At 36.2% G+C, this 13,606-nt stretch overlaps 1 protein-coding gene across 6 annotated transcripts in view; it reads left to right on the top strand.

Annotated features, from left to right (window-relative positions):
* SEPTIN14 (septin 14) overlaps positions 1–13,606 on the top strand; it is an 87,964-nt gene that overhangs the window by 39,445 nt on the left and 34,913 nt on the right. For 5 of the 6 annotated variants that reach the window (XM_077863804.1, XM_077863803.1, XM_077863802.1 and 2 more), the window contains 4 exons: positions 1,019–1,139; positions 1,507–1,702; positions 8,908–9,094; positions 11,347–11,508. In XM_077863804.1, coding sequence (XP_077719930.1) covers positions 1,019–1,139; positions 1,507–1,702; positions 8,908–9,094; positions 11,347–11,508 — 666 coding nt within the window. Of the gene's footprint in view, positions 1–1,018; positions 1,140–1,506; positions 1,703–8,386; positions 8,461–8,907; positions 9,095–11,346; positions 11,509–13,606 lie in introns of those variants that run through there. The other variant, XM_077863806.1, reaches the window with a different exon arrangement.

Here is a 13,606-nt window from a genome sequence, read left to right as displayed (position 1 = left end):
AGAACTTTCAGGTCAGGAGACATAGTGTGGGCAGGGTTTCTGCTGGTCTTCTGTAGATGGAGCCTGCCACATTGTGCTTGAAGCAAGTTTGACTTGGAAGGGTATTCCCACCAGAGTGCAAGGGGTGGGGCTTTGTGCAAGCAAGTTTAGACAACCAGTGGTGGCACTGTGCTGCTTCCAGCAGCTCTGTGTTTATGCTGACTGACAGATGAGGGAAATGTTGCCAGGCAGCTCTTTTGTTCCCAAGATGCATCTGCGAACAATGCCTTTTTGGTCTGTACTTGGAGAAGAGTAAATAATCTGCCCCCTGTGTGCCCTAGGCAATGATCAGAGTGCTATTTCCATGGGATCTGCTACTGAGTTGTTTGCCTGCCCTCTCTCCAGGAGCAGCACAGTGCCCTTGGAGCTCTATCCTAGCCAAGGCAGCTCACCTTCAAAACTGCAGGCTTTAAGCCCCACTGGTTGCAAGAACTCACGAAATTCAGCCCTTCTAGATTTCCAATCCCATACCTTTTGCAAAACATTCTCTTTGTGTGTTCCCCTGTGTGCTCCTCTTTCATTCTTCCCTGCAGCTCTGGCTCTCTTCTTACAGCAGCACCTATGATCTTTTTCTCCCCTCTACCACTTCTCCACATTTCCTGCCTTCTTTGATGTGGCCTGTTCTCTCCCTTTAGTTGTGGAGTTTGTTCTGTCATTCTTCAGATTGATTTCTGGGGATATTTAGGATGATTTCATAGTTATCCATTTATATTGATGAGACAAGATGAGCAAGATGGAGCCTAGGTCCTTCTACTCCACCACCATCCTCCTCTTCTTCCTCTCTATTTACTATTTTTTAAGTTGAAGCAAAATTTATGTGTCTGGAAAAAGACTTATTTGCTCACAAATTTGCTTCATTTGAATATTGTCTGAATTATGATAATCAAATGATAACTGTAATTTCTTCAACATGTTAAAATCGTATTTCAAATGATATTACTAATTCTAATTAATACTTTTTCATTTTTATTTTTTTAAGCAAAAAGGAGATAGTGTCCGTTGCTTAACAATGCTTGGTCATTTTGGTTTTGAATGTTTGCCTCATCAATTGGTGAACCGATCTATCCAACAAGGATTCTCTTTTAATATTCTGTGTGTGGGTAAGTGCCTGACTCCTCTTCTGAATTATTAATTTTCTCAAATGCTCATTTCAATTTATCTTAAGTAGTGTAACACTGGTGCTGTTACTTCAAGACTGTGTCTTTTCATCTGTGTTTGTTTCCATCATGTTAGTCATATTACTTAGACTTTTTTCTTTAAATGTTTCAGTGCTCTTCAAAATCTGATGTATCTTTATGTATATATTTTTCTATATTATATTAATGACTGAGTCAAGAGAAGCATGTATACTTTAAAGGACATTATAGTCATTGATGTATTTGAGACCCTTTAAGCCACTTTAAGAGTTAAGAGTGTTACTTCTCAGCCATCTTATGCCCCTAGATAATGTATCTATGTTTATTACAGGAGAAACTGGGATTGGAAAATCAACACTCATTGACACATTATTCAATACTAATTTGAAAGACAAAAAATCCTCGCATTTTTACTCAAATGTTGGACTTAAAATTCAGACATATGAACTTCAAGAAAATAATGTTCAATTGAAATTAACTGTTGTGAGAACTGTGGGATATGGTGATCAAATAAACAAAGAAGCCAGGTTAGTGATTTCTTATTTTGATAATAAAAGATTTTCTTATTTCAAGGAATTTAGTATCTTTGTTGATATTTCCGTGTCTATATCACTCCCTTCTGCCTCTATCTTCACACAGCTTTCTCTGCTACCTTTATATCTCTTTTAAAGACATTTGTTGTTGCATATGAGAACCTAGATAATGCAAGATAATCTTATTTATATACTCTTTACTTTCAAGAAGATTAAGTCCTAGGGTAGCTCTATTTTTAACTTCTTGAGGAACCTCCATGCCATTTTCCAGACTGGCTGTAGCAGTTTGCATTCCCACCAACAGTGTAAGAGGGTTCCCCTTTCTCCACATCCTTGTCAACATTTGTTATTTCTTGACTTGTTAATTTTATCCATTCTGACTGGTATGAGGTGGTATCTCATTACAGTTTTGATTTGTATTACCCTAATGATAAGTAATGTTGAACATTTTTTCATGTGTCTGTTGGCCATTTGTATGTCTTCTTCAGAGAAATGTCTGTTCATGTCTTGTCCATTTCTTGACTGGATTATTTTTGGGGTGTTGCATTGAATAAGTTCTTTGGAGATTTTAAATTCTAATTCTTTATATGATGTCATTTATGAATACCTTCTCCTATTTCATAGGCTGCCTTTAATTTGGTTTATTGTTTCATTTATTGTTCAACAGCTTCTTATCCTGATGAAGTCCCAATAATTCATTTTTACTTTTGTTTTTCTTACCTTTGGAGATATGCCTTAGAGAGAAATTGCTGCAGCCAAGTTCAAAGATGTTGCTGCCTGTGTTCTCCTCTAGGATTTTGATGGATTCCTGTCTGGATTCACAGTTAGGTCTTTCATCCATTTTATTTTATTTTATTTTATTTTATTTTATTTTATTTATTAATTTAATTTAATTTAATTAATTTAATTTTTGAAGCTTTTATTTATTTGTGAGAGACCCAGAAAGAGAAGCAGAGGCAGAGACATAGGCAGAGGGAGAAGCAGACTCCCCAGGGAGCCCGATGTGGGATTCGATCCCGGGACTCCAGGATCATGCCCTGAGCTGAAGGCAGACACTCAACCACTGAGCCACCCAGAGGCCCCTTTCATCCATTTTAAATTTATTTTTGTGTATGACATAGAAAGTCACCTTGTTTATTTTATTATTTTTAAAAGATTTTATTTATTTATTCATAAGAGACGAGAAAGGCAGAGACATAGACAGAAGGAGAAGAGACTTCCCTGTGGGAAGTCTGATGAAGGATTCAATACCAGGACCCTGGGGTCATGACCTGAGCCAAAGGCAGATGCTCCACCATTGGGCCACCACGTGTCCCTAAAGATGGTCCAGTTTAATTTTTCTGCATGTGGCTGTCCAGGTTTTCCAACACCATTTGCTGAAGGGAATGTCTTTTTAATTTTTTTTAAAATTTTTATTTATTTATGATAAGCACACAGTGAGAGAGAGAGAGAGGCAGAGACACGGACAGAGAGAGAAGCAGGCTCCATGCACCGGGAGCCTGACGTGGGATTTGATCCTGGGTCTCCAGGATCGCGCCCTGGGCCAAAGGCAGGCGCTAAACCGCTGCGCCACCCAGGGATCCCGGGAATGTCTTTTTATATTGGATATTCTTTCCTGCTTTGTCAAAGATTAGTTGATCATAACATTGATGGTCCATTTCTGGGTTTTTTATTCTGTTCCATTTATTTGTGTGTCTGTTTTTGTGCCAGTATCACACTCTTGATGATCATGGCTTTGTAATACAGCTTGAAGTCTGGAATTATGATGTCCCCCAGTTTTGCATTTCTTTTTCAACATTCCTTTGACTATTTGGGGTCTTATCTGGTTCTGTTCAAATGTTAGGATTGTTTGTTCCGGCTCTATGAAAAACGCTGATAGTATTTTGTTAGGGATTGCACTGAATATGTAGATTGTTCTGGGTATGGCCTCTTCCAATCCATGAACAGGGAATGTTTTTCCATCTCTTTGTGCTTTCCTCCATTTCTTTCATGAGTGTTCTGTAGTTTTTAAGGTATAGATCCTTTACCTCTTTGGTTAGGTTTATTCCTAGTTATCTTATGCTTTTGGGTGCAATTGTAAATGGAATTGATTCCTTGATTTCTCTTTCTGCTACCTCACTGTTACTGTATAGAAACGCAATTAATTGGGACACCTGGGTGGCTCAGCGGTTGGGTGCCTGCCTTTGGCTCGGGGCGTGATCCCAGGGTCCCAGGATCGAGTCCCATGTTGGGCTCCCCACATGAAGCCTGCTTCTCCCTCTGCCTGTGTCTCTGCTTCTCTCTGTCTCTCATGAATAAATAAAACATTTAAAAAAACAAAAGAAATGCAACTAATTTTTTTGCATTGATTTTATATACTGTAACTTTGCTGAGTTCTTGTATGAGTTCTAGCAATTTTGGGGTAGAATCTTTTGGGTTTTCAACATAGAGTATCATGTTATCTATGAAGTTTTGTTCTTCTGAATGTCTTTTATTTCTTTTTGTTGTCTGATTGCTGAGGCTAGGACTTCTAGTACTATGTTGAATAACAGTGATGAGATTGGGCATCCGTGTCATGTTCCTGGCCTTAGGGAATGGCTCTCAGTTCTTCCCCATTGAGGATGATATTTTCTGTGGGTTTTTTGTATATGGATTTTATGATATTGAGGAATGTTCCATCTCTACACTGCAGAGGTTTTATCAAGAAAGGAAGGAATGTTGTATTTTGTCAAATGCTTTTTCTGGATCTACTTAGAGGATCATATCGTTCTTGTCCTTTCTTTTATTAATGTGGTTCATCACATTGATTGATATGTGGATGTTTAACCACCCTTACAGCCCAGGAATTAATCCTACTCGGTCATCGTGAATAATCCCTTTGATGTATTATTGGATTGTATTAGCTAGTGTCTTAGTTAGATTATTTATATCTATATTCATCAGGAATATTGGTCTGTAAATCTTTTTGGTGGAGTCTTTGTGAGATTTTGGGATCGAAGTAATGCTGGCCTCATAGATTGAGTTTGGAAGTTTTCCCTCCTTTTCTACTTTTTGAAGCAGCTTCAGAAGAAGGAGTCCTAATTTTTCTTTAAATGTTTGTTAGAATTCTGCTGAGATGCCATCTGACCCTGGACTCTTGTTTATTGGGAGATTTTAAAAAATATTTATTTTATTTTATTTGTGTATTTTTTATTGGAGTTCGATTTGCCATCATATAGTATAACACCCAGTGCTCATCCCATCAAGTGCCCTCAGTGCGCATCACCCAGTCACCCCTTCTCCCCACCTGCCTCCCCTTCCATTACCCCTTGTTCATTTCTTAGAGTTAGGAGTCTCTCATGTTTTGTCTCCCTCTCTAATTTTTCTTTTTTTTTTTTTTTAATTTATTTATTTATGATAGTCACAGAGAGAGAGAGGCAGAGACACAGGCAGAGGGAGAAGCAGGCTCCATGCACCGGGAGCCCGACGTGGGATTCGATCCCGGGTCTCCAGGATCGCGCCCTGGGCCAAAGGCAGGCGCCAAACCGCTGCGCCACCCAGGGATCCCAAATTTTTCCCACTCATTTTCCTTCCTTTCTCCTATATTCCTTTCACTATTTCTAATATTCCCCGTATGAGTCAATCAGAGGACAATCATTATATGGTTTCACTCATATGTTGGGAGATTTTTGATGACTGCTTCATTTTCTTTGCTGGTTACGGGTCTGTTCAGGTGTTTTTATTTCTTCCTGTTTCCGTTTTGGTAGTCTATAAGTTTCTAGGAGTGCATCCATTTCTTTCAGATTGCTAAATTTGTTGGCATAGAGTTGCTCATAATATTGTCTCAGAATTGTTTTATTCTTGATTATTGGTAGTGATTTCTCCTCTATCATTTATGATTTTGATTTTTGGGTCTTTTCTATTTGAAAAGTCTGGGTAGGGGTTTATTTATCTCAATTATTTCAAGGAACCAACCCTACTTTCCTTGACCTGTTTTACTGGCTTTTTAAAAATTTTTTTGATTTTTTTTTAAATCGTTGATTTTTTTATTTCTGATCAAAAAAATTCTGATAGATTTGATATCTGATCATTGATTTCTGCCCTAATCTTTGTTATTTCTCTTCTCCTGCTGGAGTTAGGCCTTATTTGCTCTGTAATGTTATGTTATATATTTGAGACTTTTCTTGTTTTTTGAGAAAGGCCAGTTTTGCTATATGCTTCCATCTTAGGATCACTTTGCTGCATCATAAATGTTCTGAAATGTTGTATTTTCATTTCCATTTGTTTCCATGTATTTTAAAAATTCTTCCTTAGTTTCTTGTTGACCCATCCATTCTTAGTAGGATTCTCTTCCATGTATTTATGGTCCTTCTATGTTTTTCCTGTAGTTGCTTCAAGTTTTAAAGCACTGTGTTCTGAAAATATGTATCATATTATCTCAAACATTTTGTACTGGCTGAGTCCTGATTGTGACCTGATATGTTATCTCTTCTGAAGAGTGTTCCATATGCACTTGAGAAGGATGTGCATCTGTTGGTTTAGGATTAAATGTCTGAATGTATCTGTGAAGTCCATCTGGTTCAGAGTGTCATTTGAAGTCTTTGTTTCCTGGTCAATCTTCTACTTAAATGATCTGTCCATTGCTGTGAGGGAGCGTTAAAGTACCCTACTATTATTGTATTATTATCAATGAATTTCTTTAGGTTTGTTTTCCTTAGCTAGGATCACAAATATTTATGTGTTAGATCTTCTTGTTAGATAGATGCTCTTATTATGATATATTATCCTTTTTCATCCAGGATAGATGACTCTGTGTAAGTGGCTGTATTGTACTATGTGTTGGTGTTTTGTTCCCTGAAGGCTTTCAGCATGGGATGGGATAAAAAAGGCTTTCAGCATGGTGGGATAAAAATGATGGTGTCACAGTAGTCCATGATGGTCTGCTTTTGTTGATTTTGATCCAGTTCTCTGTGCCTCCTGGATCTAGGTATCTGTGCTTTCCCTCCAGATTAGGGAATTTTTCAGATATTATTTCTTTCTCTCTTTTTTAAAGATTTTATTTATTTATTCATGAGGGACACACAGAGAGAGGCAGAAACATAGGCAGAGGGGGAAGCAGCCTCCCCTGTAGGGAGCCTGATGCAGGACTCGATCGCAGCATTATTACCTGAGCCAAAGACAGACACTCATCCACTGAGCCACCTGGGTGTCCCTCAGCTATTATTTCTTGAAATAAATTTTCTGCTTCCTTTTCTCTCTTCTTCTTCTGAGAGTCCTGTACCATGGATGATATTATGTTTGGTGTAGTCACTGAGTTCCATAGGTCTATTCTCCTTTTGCATAATTCTTTTTTTTTTTTTTTTTTTGTTCAGCTTGGTGACTTTCTTCCATTACTCTATCTTCTAGGTCACTAATTCATTCCTCTGCCTTTTTCTTTCTGCTGTTCATTCTGTCAATCATTAATTTAGTTTATTGTGCTCTTCCTTTCTGCTGTTTGTTCCTTATCTCTTTGTTAAGGTTCTTACTTATGTCTTGGACTTTTCTCAATTCCAGTGAGTCCTCATGCTCATTGCTTTAAATTTTCTATGAGGCATATTACTTTTATCTGCTTCGCTTTGATTGGGTTGTCCTATTCTTCCAATTTGCATAAATTTCTCTGTCTCCTCATTTTGTCTGCTTCTTTGTGTCTGTTTATGTGTGTTAAGAATGTCAGCTATGTCTTTTTCTCTTAAAAGTAGTGACTTTATGAAGAGGAGGTTCTGTGTAGTTCCCTGTGCACTGGAACCTGGCACTTGAGTAGAGTATCCTATGTGTGTTGCTTACATCCTGCTTTTGTGTCATAGTCATTTTTCCTTTCAGTTCAGTCACCTGCACTGACTCTTTGCCTGTTGTGGACACTGCTTGTTCTCTGTACTTAGTAGAACCCAGGTAAGGCAACTCTTAGGGGTTGTGCCTGCTGGAGAACTTGGGGGTAGGGTAGTAGTTTTAGCCAAATTTTCTTTGTGCAACTAGTCTTATGCTGGATCCCTTGAAGTGCTGAGGCAATGGGAGTCTTGGCTTCAGTGCGAGAGGATGTGGGTTGCTGGGCATGGTGTGTGATGATAGGTGTGCATGCTGGTTCAGGTGTGCAATGGTGGCTGTGCACCCAGCAGCTGGGCAGGGATTATATGCAGCTTAACAAAATTTTCCCTGAGCTCAGGGCTGAGGCTGGCAGGCTTGGAATGTGGGGGTCCTCAGGAAAACTTGTGGACATGGCACATTGCTAGCAATTTGGTTAGCTACTGTCTGTGCAACCCAAGGTCCTGCAGATGGCCCTGTGTTTATGCTGGGGAATGGGAGAGCAAAATGACACCTGTTGGGTCCTTCATTTTCAGTGACATCTCCTAACATGCTCTGAAATCAGTATAAATGGATATGTCTCCTGTTTGCCCTCAGCACTATGTAAACTACCATATTTTTAAAGATTTATTTATTTATTTATTCATTTATTTATTTATGATAGACGTGGAGAGAGAGAGAGAGGGAGAGAGAGAGAGAGAGGGAGGCAGAGACACAGGAGGAGGGAGAAGCAGGCTCCATGCTGGGAGCCTGATGTGGGACTCGTCCCAGGCTCCAGGATCGAGCCCTGGGCCAAAGGCAGGTGCTAAACCACTGAGCCACCCAGGGATCCCTAAACTACCATTTTTTATGTTACCTCCATGCACAAGTTGCTGAATCTTTAAGGGGAATGATACAGCTATCACTAGTCCTCTAGGCTTGCCCAGGGTCAAGTCAGTGGGCATTTAAAGCTCCAGGTAGGTTCTAAGCCCCATTGGTTATACAAACTCATAGAATTCAGCCCCTCTGGCTTTAAAAATCAAAAGCTACGTGGGTTTGTCTTCCCTGTGTGAACTCCCTGGCACAAGGATCTGTTTCTCTCCCCTCTCTGCACATGCAGGTCCCTCCCTCTTATGAACAGTCTTCCTCCCCCTTTCTGACCTTCCTAAACATTCAGATGCAGCTTCTTTTGTGTATTAAGTCATGGAATTTGTTTTGCTAGCGTTTGGATCACTCTCTGATTTATTAACTTGGATGTGGGTGATATCTATTTGTAAACATGGGATACAGTGAACCGTGTCCTTCTACTCTGCCATCATCCCAAGCTCCCCCGTATTAATTATATTAATTAAATGGTTAAAAGGCAGAGTATAGGTGTTATTAATCTGTCATGCTAATCTGTTGAAATAATCTTTTTTTTTCAGCTACCAACCTATAGTTGACTATGTAGATGCTCAATTTGAGGCTTATCTTCAAGAAGAATTGAAAATTAAACGTTCCTTCACTGACTACCATGATTCCCGTATACATGTGTGCCTTTACTTCATTTCACCTACAGGACATTCTCTGAAGTCTCTTGATCTATTAACAATGAAAAACATTGACAGTAAGGTATGTTAGATAAATCCATCAGCCTATTAAGATTTGATAATTATTTTGTGATAATGTATTACTTGAAGGTATTTGAATACAAGAATTTATATGTTAATGTTAAAATATAATTTTTCTATTAATCTTTAAAGCACTTCTCTTAATTTCCAAAGTATAGCATTGCAACATACCACAGACTTAGTAGTCTAAACAGAAATTAATTTTCTCAGTTATGGAAAGTAGAAGTCCAATATGAAAATGCCACCAAGGTATTTTTTTCTTTGAAAACCTATTTTTTTTTTAAATGATAGTTGCCTTCTCACTGTGTCCTCACATGGTGTTTCCTCTGCACATATCTGATGTCTGTATGTCTGTTTCTTACTGGGGGTTTGGGCCTCAACATAGGCACCGGGGTGGGATGATAATACATTCAGCCCATAGCATTTGATAAACTTCAACCTTAGTTTGCTTTCCAGAAAAATTTAATTAGGTATTAGGAAAATAAGATACAGGTTAAAAAATAATAAGATAAAAATTTACAGTTTTTTTGTGATTTAAGATAACAGAGATTGTGGTAATTTATCTGTAATTTTCAAATTGAATTCATTCTACATCACTATAAAGCAATCCCATTAACATTTATCCGTTACCACTGATTATGTGAAACATGAAGTTTTCATGATCTTGGTTAGTGGTCTATCACAGAGGATTCAGAATGCAATATGTAAGAATATATTTTTTCCAGTAGAGGTTAAATATATATATATGAAAGAAATTTTTATGCCATGAGTTCTTTTTTATCCTTTATTAGGGTAAAGAGAGAAAAAGTACAAAATCTGGTTTCTTTTTATCAAAGAAGTCTTGGCTTTTGCTCTATATGGTTCAAACTGGAAAGAAATTTTGTATTTTAATGTTACATGTCACCAAGTTTTTAAAAAGAAGTTAGACTTCTAGTTAAAATCAAGAGCTGCCTCAATTTATTTATTATTAGTATATTCAATTGCCAGGGACACTCAGTTTTATTTTTAATATTATGGGTAGCTGTTATCATGAAGCAATTTCCAGATATAGAAAATTGTTAATTTTTTTTTACAAGAACATACAGGAACAATGGGGTGGGCAATGGTGATTTTGTGTGTCTATTGTCTTCTCTTCTAGGCTGCTCAGTTCCCTTCTGCAATAAGTGACTTTCATTCCTCAAGTCTAAATATCTAAATTATTAACATGGAAATTTTCCATTTATTATATGTTAAGGTTTTACTATCATTAGAAGATAGCTTTCTTAGCAATACAATCCAAGATATTTGAATCTACCTTAGAAGTTGTATGCTTTTTATTGTGGAAGGAATTATTTAAGATTCTAAAATTAGGTAAAAATTTGAACATCCGTGTTATTATTGAAGCCCTAGATTTGTACAAGGATTTTTTAAAATGTGCTTTGAAGAATCTAAAACAAAAACAATACACCTGGAGCTTATTTTTATGCATTCTTACCATATCACAAAACTTGATATTATGTAGCTATGATTTAATAAGATAACTTATCATAATAATAATAAAATGTATCTTAGAATTTTGCAAATTTTTTTATTTCTACAAAGTTTAATTATTAAAATGTAAATGTAGGGAGAGAGGAGTGATCATATTGTAGAACTAGGAAAAAAGTTTATGAATAAAATTTCAACCTCAAATATACAATATAGAAATAATACCTTTTTACAAATTACAGATATATTTGTGAGCAAAGTGTTATACACATGTATACATGTCGTCAGCCTTCAGAGTATGGTAACAAAAGAAGGGTCTATTATTTTTAGATGGCCTTTGGAAAACACAAGCAAATCTATCTACAAAGGCATGGATTTATGGAGAAAGGGATGCAAATGAATGGCAGGTAGAAGGACAAAATTAATTTAGGGTACAGTTTTGATGAAAGCACTCAGTTTAATAAGACATCAAATTGATAATGAATTAATTGGACTATCTTATTCTACTACTTACATTTTACAAACTCAAATGTGTTGAAAGTGTAAGAAAGCTTGAGAAAAGAAATTTGAAACCTCTATACCTGAATTCTAACAAAAGGTTAATCTTCAAAAGTATTGATGAAAATCAGTACTTGGAAAGCCATTTTGTGAGGAAGGTACAGTAGTAGCCAGTGATTATCTAGTTGTAAAAATTTATTGTCAGAGCTTGTAAGGTTTTGATGTAAAAATTCCAAGATTAACAACAAATCCTCAATGGTAGGATTTTGTTTGCTACCTTATTTACAGGTGAACATTGTACCGTTGATTGCCAAAGCAGATACAATTTCTAAATATGATTTACAGAAGTTCAAGTGTAAAATAATGACTGAATTGGTTAGTAATGGCATCCAGATATATCAGTTTCCAACAGACGATGAACCTACTGCTCAGGCGAACTCTTCAATGAATGTAAGTTGTTTTTTTTTTTTTTTTATGAATGTAAGCTTTTAACTATTGCATATCAATTCTATTTTGTGCAAAAATAAAAATATAATTTATAAGTAACAATATTAGTAATAAATTGTCACTTGTATCTGACAAAGATACTTTAAAACCTATTGCAAAATCTCTTTTCTTTCCTCTCCTCACTTCTCTCTTTCATCTCTCCCTCCCTCCTTTTTCTTCTTTCTTTCTTTCTTTCTTTCTTTCTTTCTTTCTTTCTTTCTTTCTTTCTTTTCTTCTTTCTTCCTTCCTTCTTTTTTCTTTCCTTTAGTTATTCTCCTCTACTACCTCTCAGACCTCCTCTCACCAATATAGGCAACCACTAATCATCTTCCCTATTGTAGATGATTTCTCTGTTCTGAACACATCATATGAATAGAATTAATGATACTTGATCTTTTCGTGTACTTATTGGCTATTAGTATATCTTCTCAGAGAAATATTTGCTTGTATTTCTTTTAAAGGTTCTGGAAAATGGAAAAAAAGATTCATTTTTAAGTGAACTTTTGTCTTTTTATCTTTGGTCTGTAGATTATTTATATATTCTAGACACAAGTTTCTTATATGTTCCTCAATACAACTTGGAAGTATTTTCTCCCAAGCTGTTGGTCATTTCCTCACTTTCTTTTTACCATCATTTGAAACACAAAAGGTTTAATTTTGATGAAGTCCAATTTATCTGTTGTTGTTGTTGTTGTTGTTTACAGTTTTGGTGTCATATCTAAGACTACCTTGCTAAATCCAAGGTAATAAATTTTTATGTTTTCTTCTAAGAGTTTAAAAAATTATGGTAAAATACACATAACATGAAATTTACCATCTTACATATTTTGCAGTGTACAGTGGAGTGGTATTAATCATTCACAGTTTTGTGCTCCCGCCATCACATCTATCCACAGAACCCTTTTCACAGTGCAAAACTGAAAGCCTGTATGTAACTCCACATTATCCCTCCCCATAGCCCCTGGAAACTACCATTGTACTGTCTGTCTATAAATTTGACTGGTCAGGATAATTCCTGAGAAGAGAATTATGCAATATTTGTCCTTTAATGTTTGCACAACTATTTCTTGGAGTCCTATATTTGATTACTCTGAGTATATTTCAAGAAGTGGAATTGTTAGATTTTATGGTAATTTTATGTTTAATTTTTTGGAGAGCTGTCATACTGTTTCCATAGTGTCTGCACTAATTTTCATTATTAACTGCAGTGTGCAAGTATTCTAGTTTCTCTACATCCTAACCAATGCTTGCTCTTTTCTGTTTTTTTTTTAAATAATAGCTAATCTTAATAGATGTGAGGTGTTATCTCACAGTGGTTTGATTTGAATTTTCCTAATGATTACTGATGTTGAACATCTTTATATGTGCTTTTGACATTTGTATATTCTCAATGAAGGAATGTCTAAATATCCATTGTATTTAGTTGTCTCATTTGTTGGTGTGCAGTTGTTAATAGTATTTATTTATTTTTATTTTTGTTTCTGCAAAGTTAGCAGTAATGTGTCTCTTTCATATCTGATTCTAGTAACTTGAGTCTCTTCTTTTCTATCTTGGTTGATCTGACTAACGGTTGTCAATTTTTTCAAAGAATCCATTTTTAATATCTTTCATTTTTCTGTATTTTACTGTTCCTTATTTTTTCTTTTTTTGTATATTTTTATTGGAGTTATATTTTCAACATATAAGACTGAGTGTTCATCCCGTCAAGTGCCTAACTCAGTGCCTGTCACCAATCACCCCATCCTCCCTCCCACCTCCTCTTCCACTACCCCTTGTTCATTTCCCAGAATTACGAGTCTCTTCATGTTTTGCCACCCTCTCTGATTTTTTCCACTCATTTTCTCTCCTTCCCCTATGATCTGCCCTATTTTTTATATTCCCCATATGAGTGAAACCATAAGATGATTGTCCTTATTTCATTAATTTGCACTTTACCCAGTATATTGCCTTCCTTCTGCCTGCTTTAGGTTTAGAATTTTTTCCTTTTTTAGTGTCTTAAAATAAGTGGTTAGGTTGTGGATTTGAAAATTATCTTTTTTCTTTTGTAAAATTTAAAATTAAA

Source organism: Canis aureus, chromosome 21 (genome assembly GCF_053574225.1).
Source record: "Canis aureus isolate CA01 chromosome 21, VMU_Caureus_v.1.0, whole genome shotgun sequence".
NCBI lineage: Eukaryota > Metazoa > Chordata > Mammalia > Carnivora > Canidae > Canis > Canis aureus.
The sequence above is the reverse complement of the archived record's forward strand: the minus strand, read 5'-3'. Positions and strand labels throughout refer to the sequence as shown.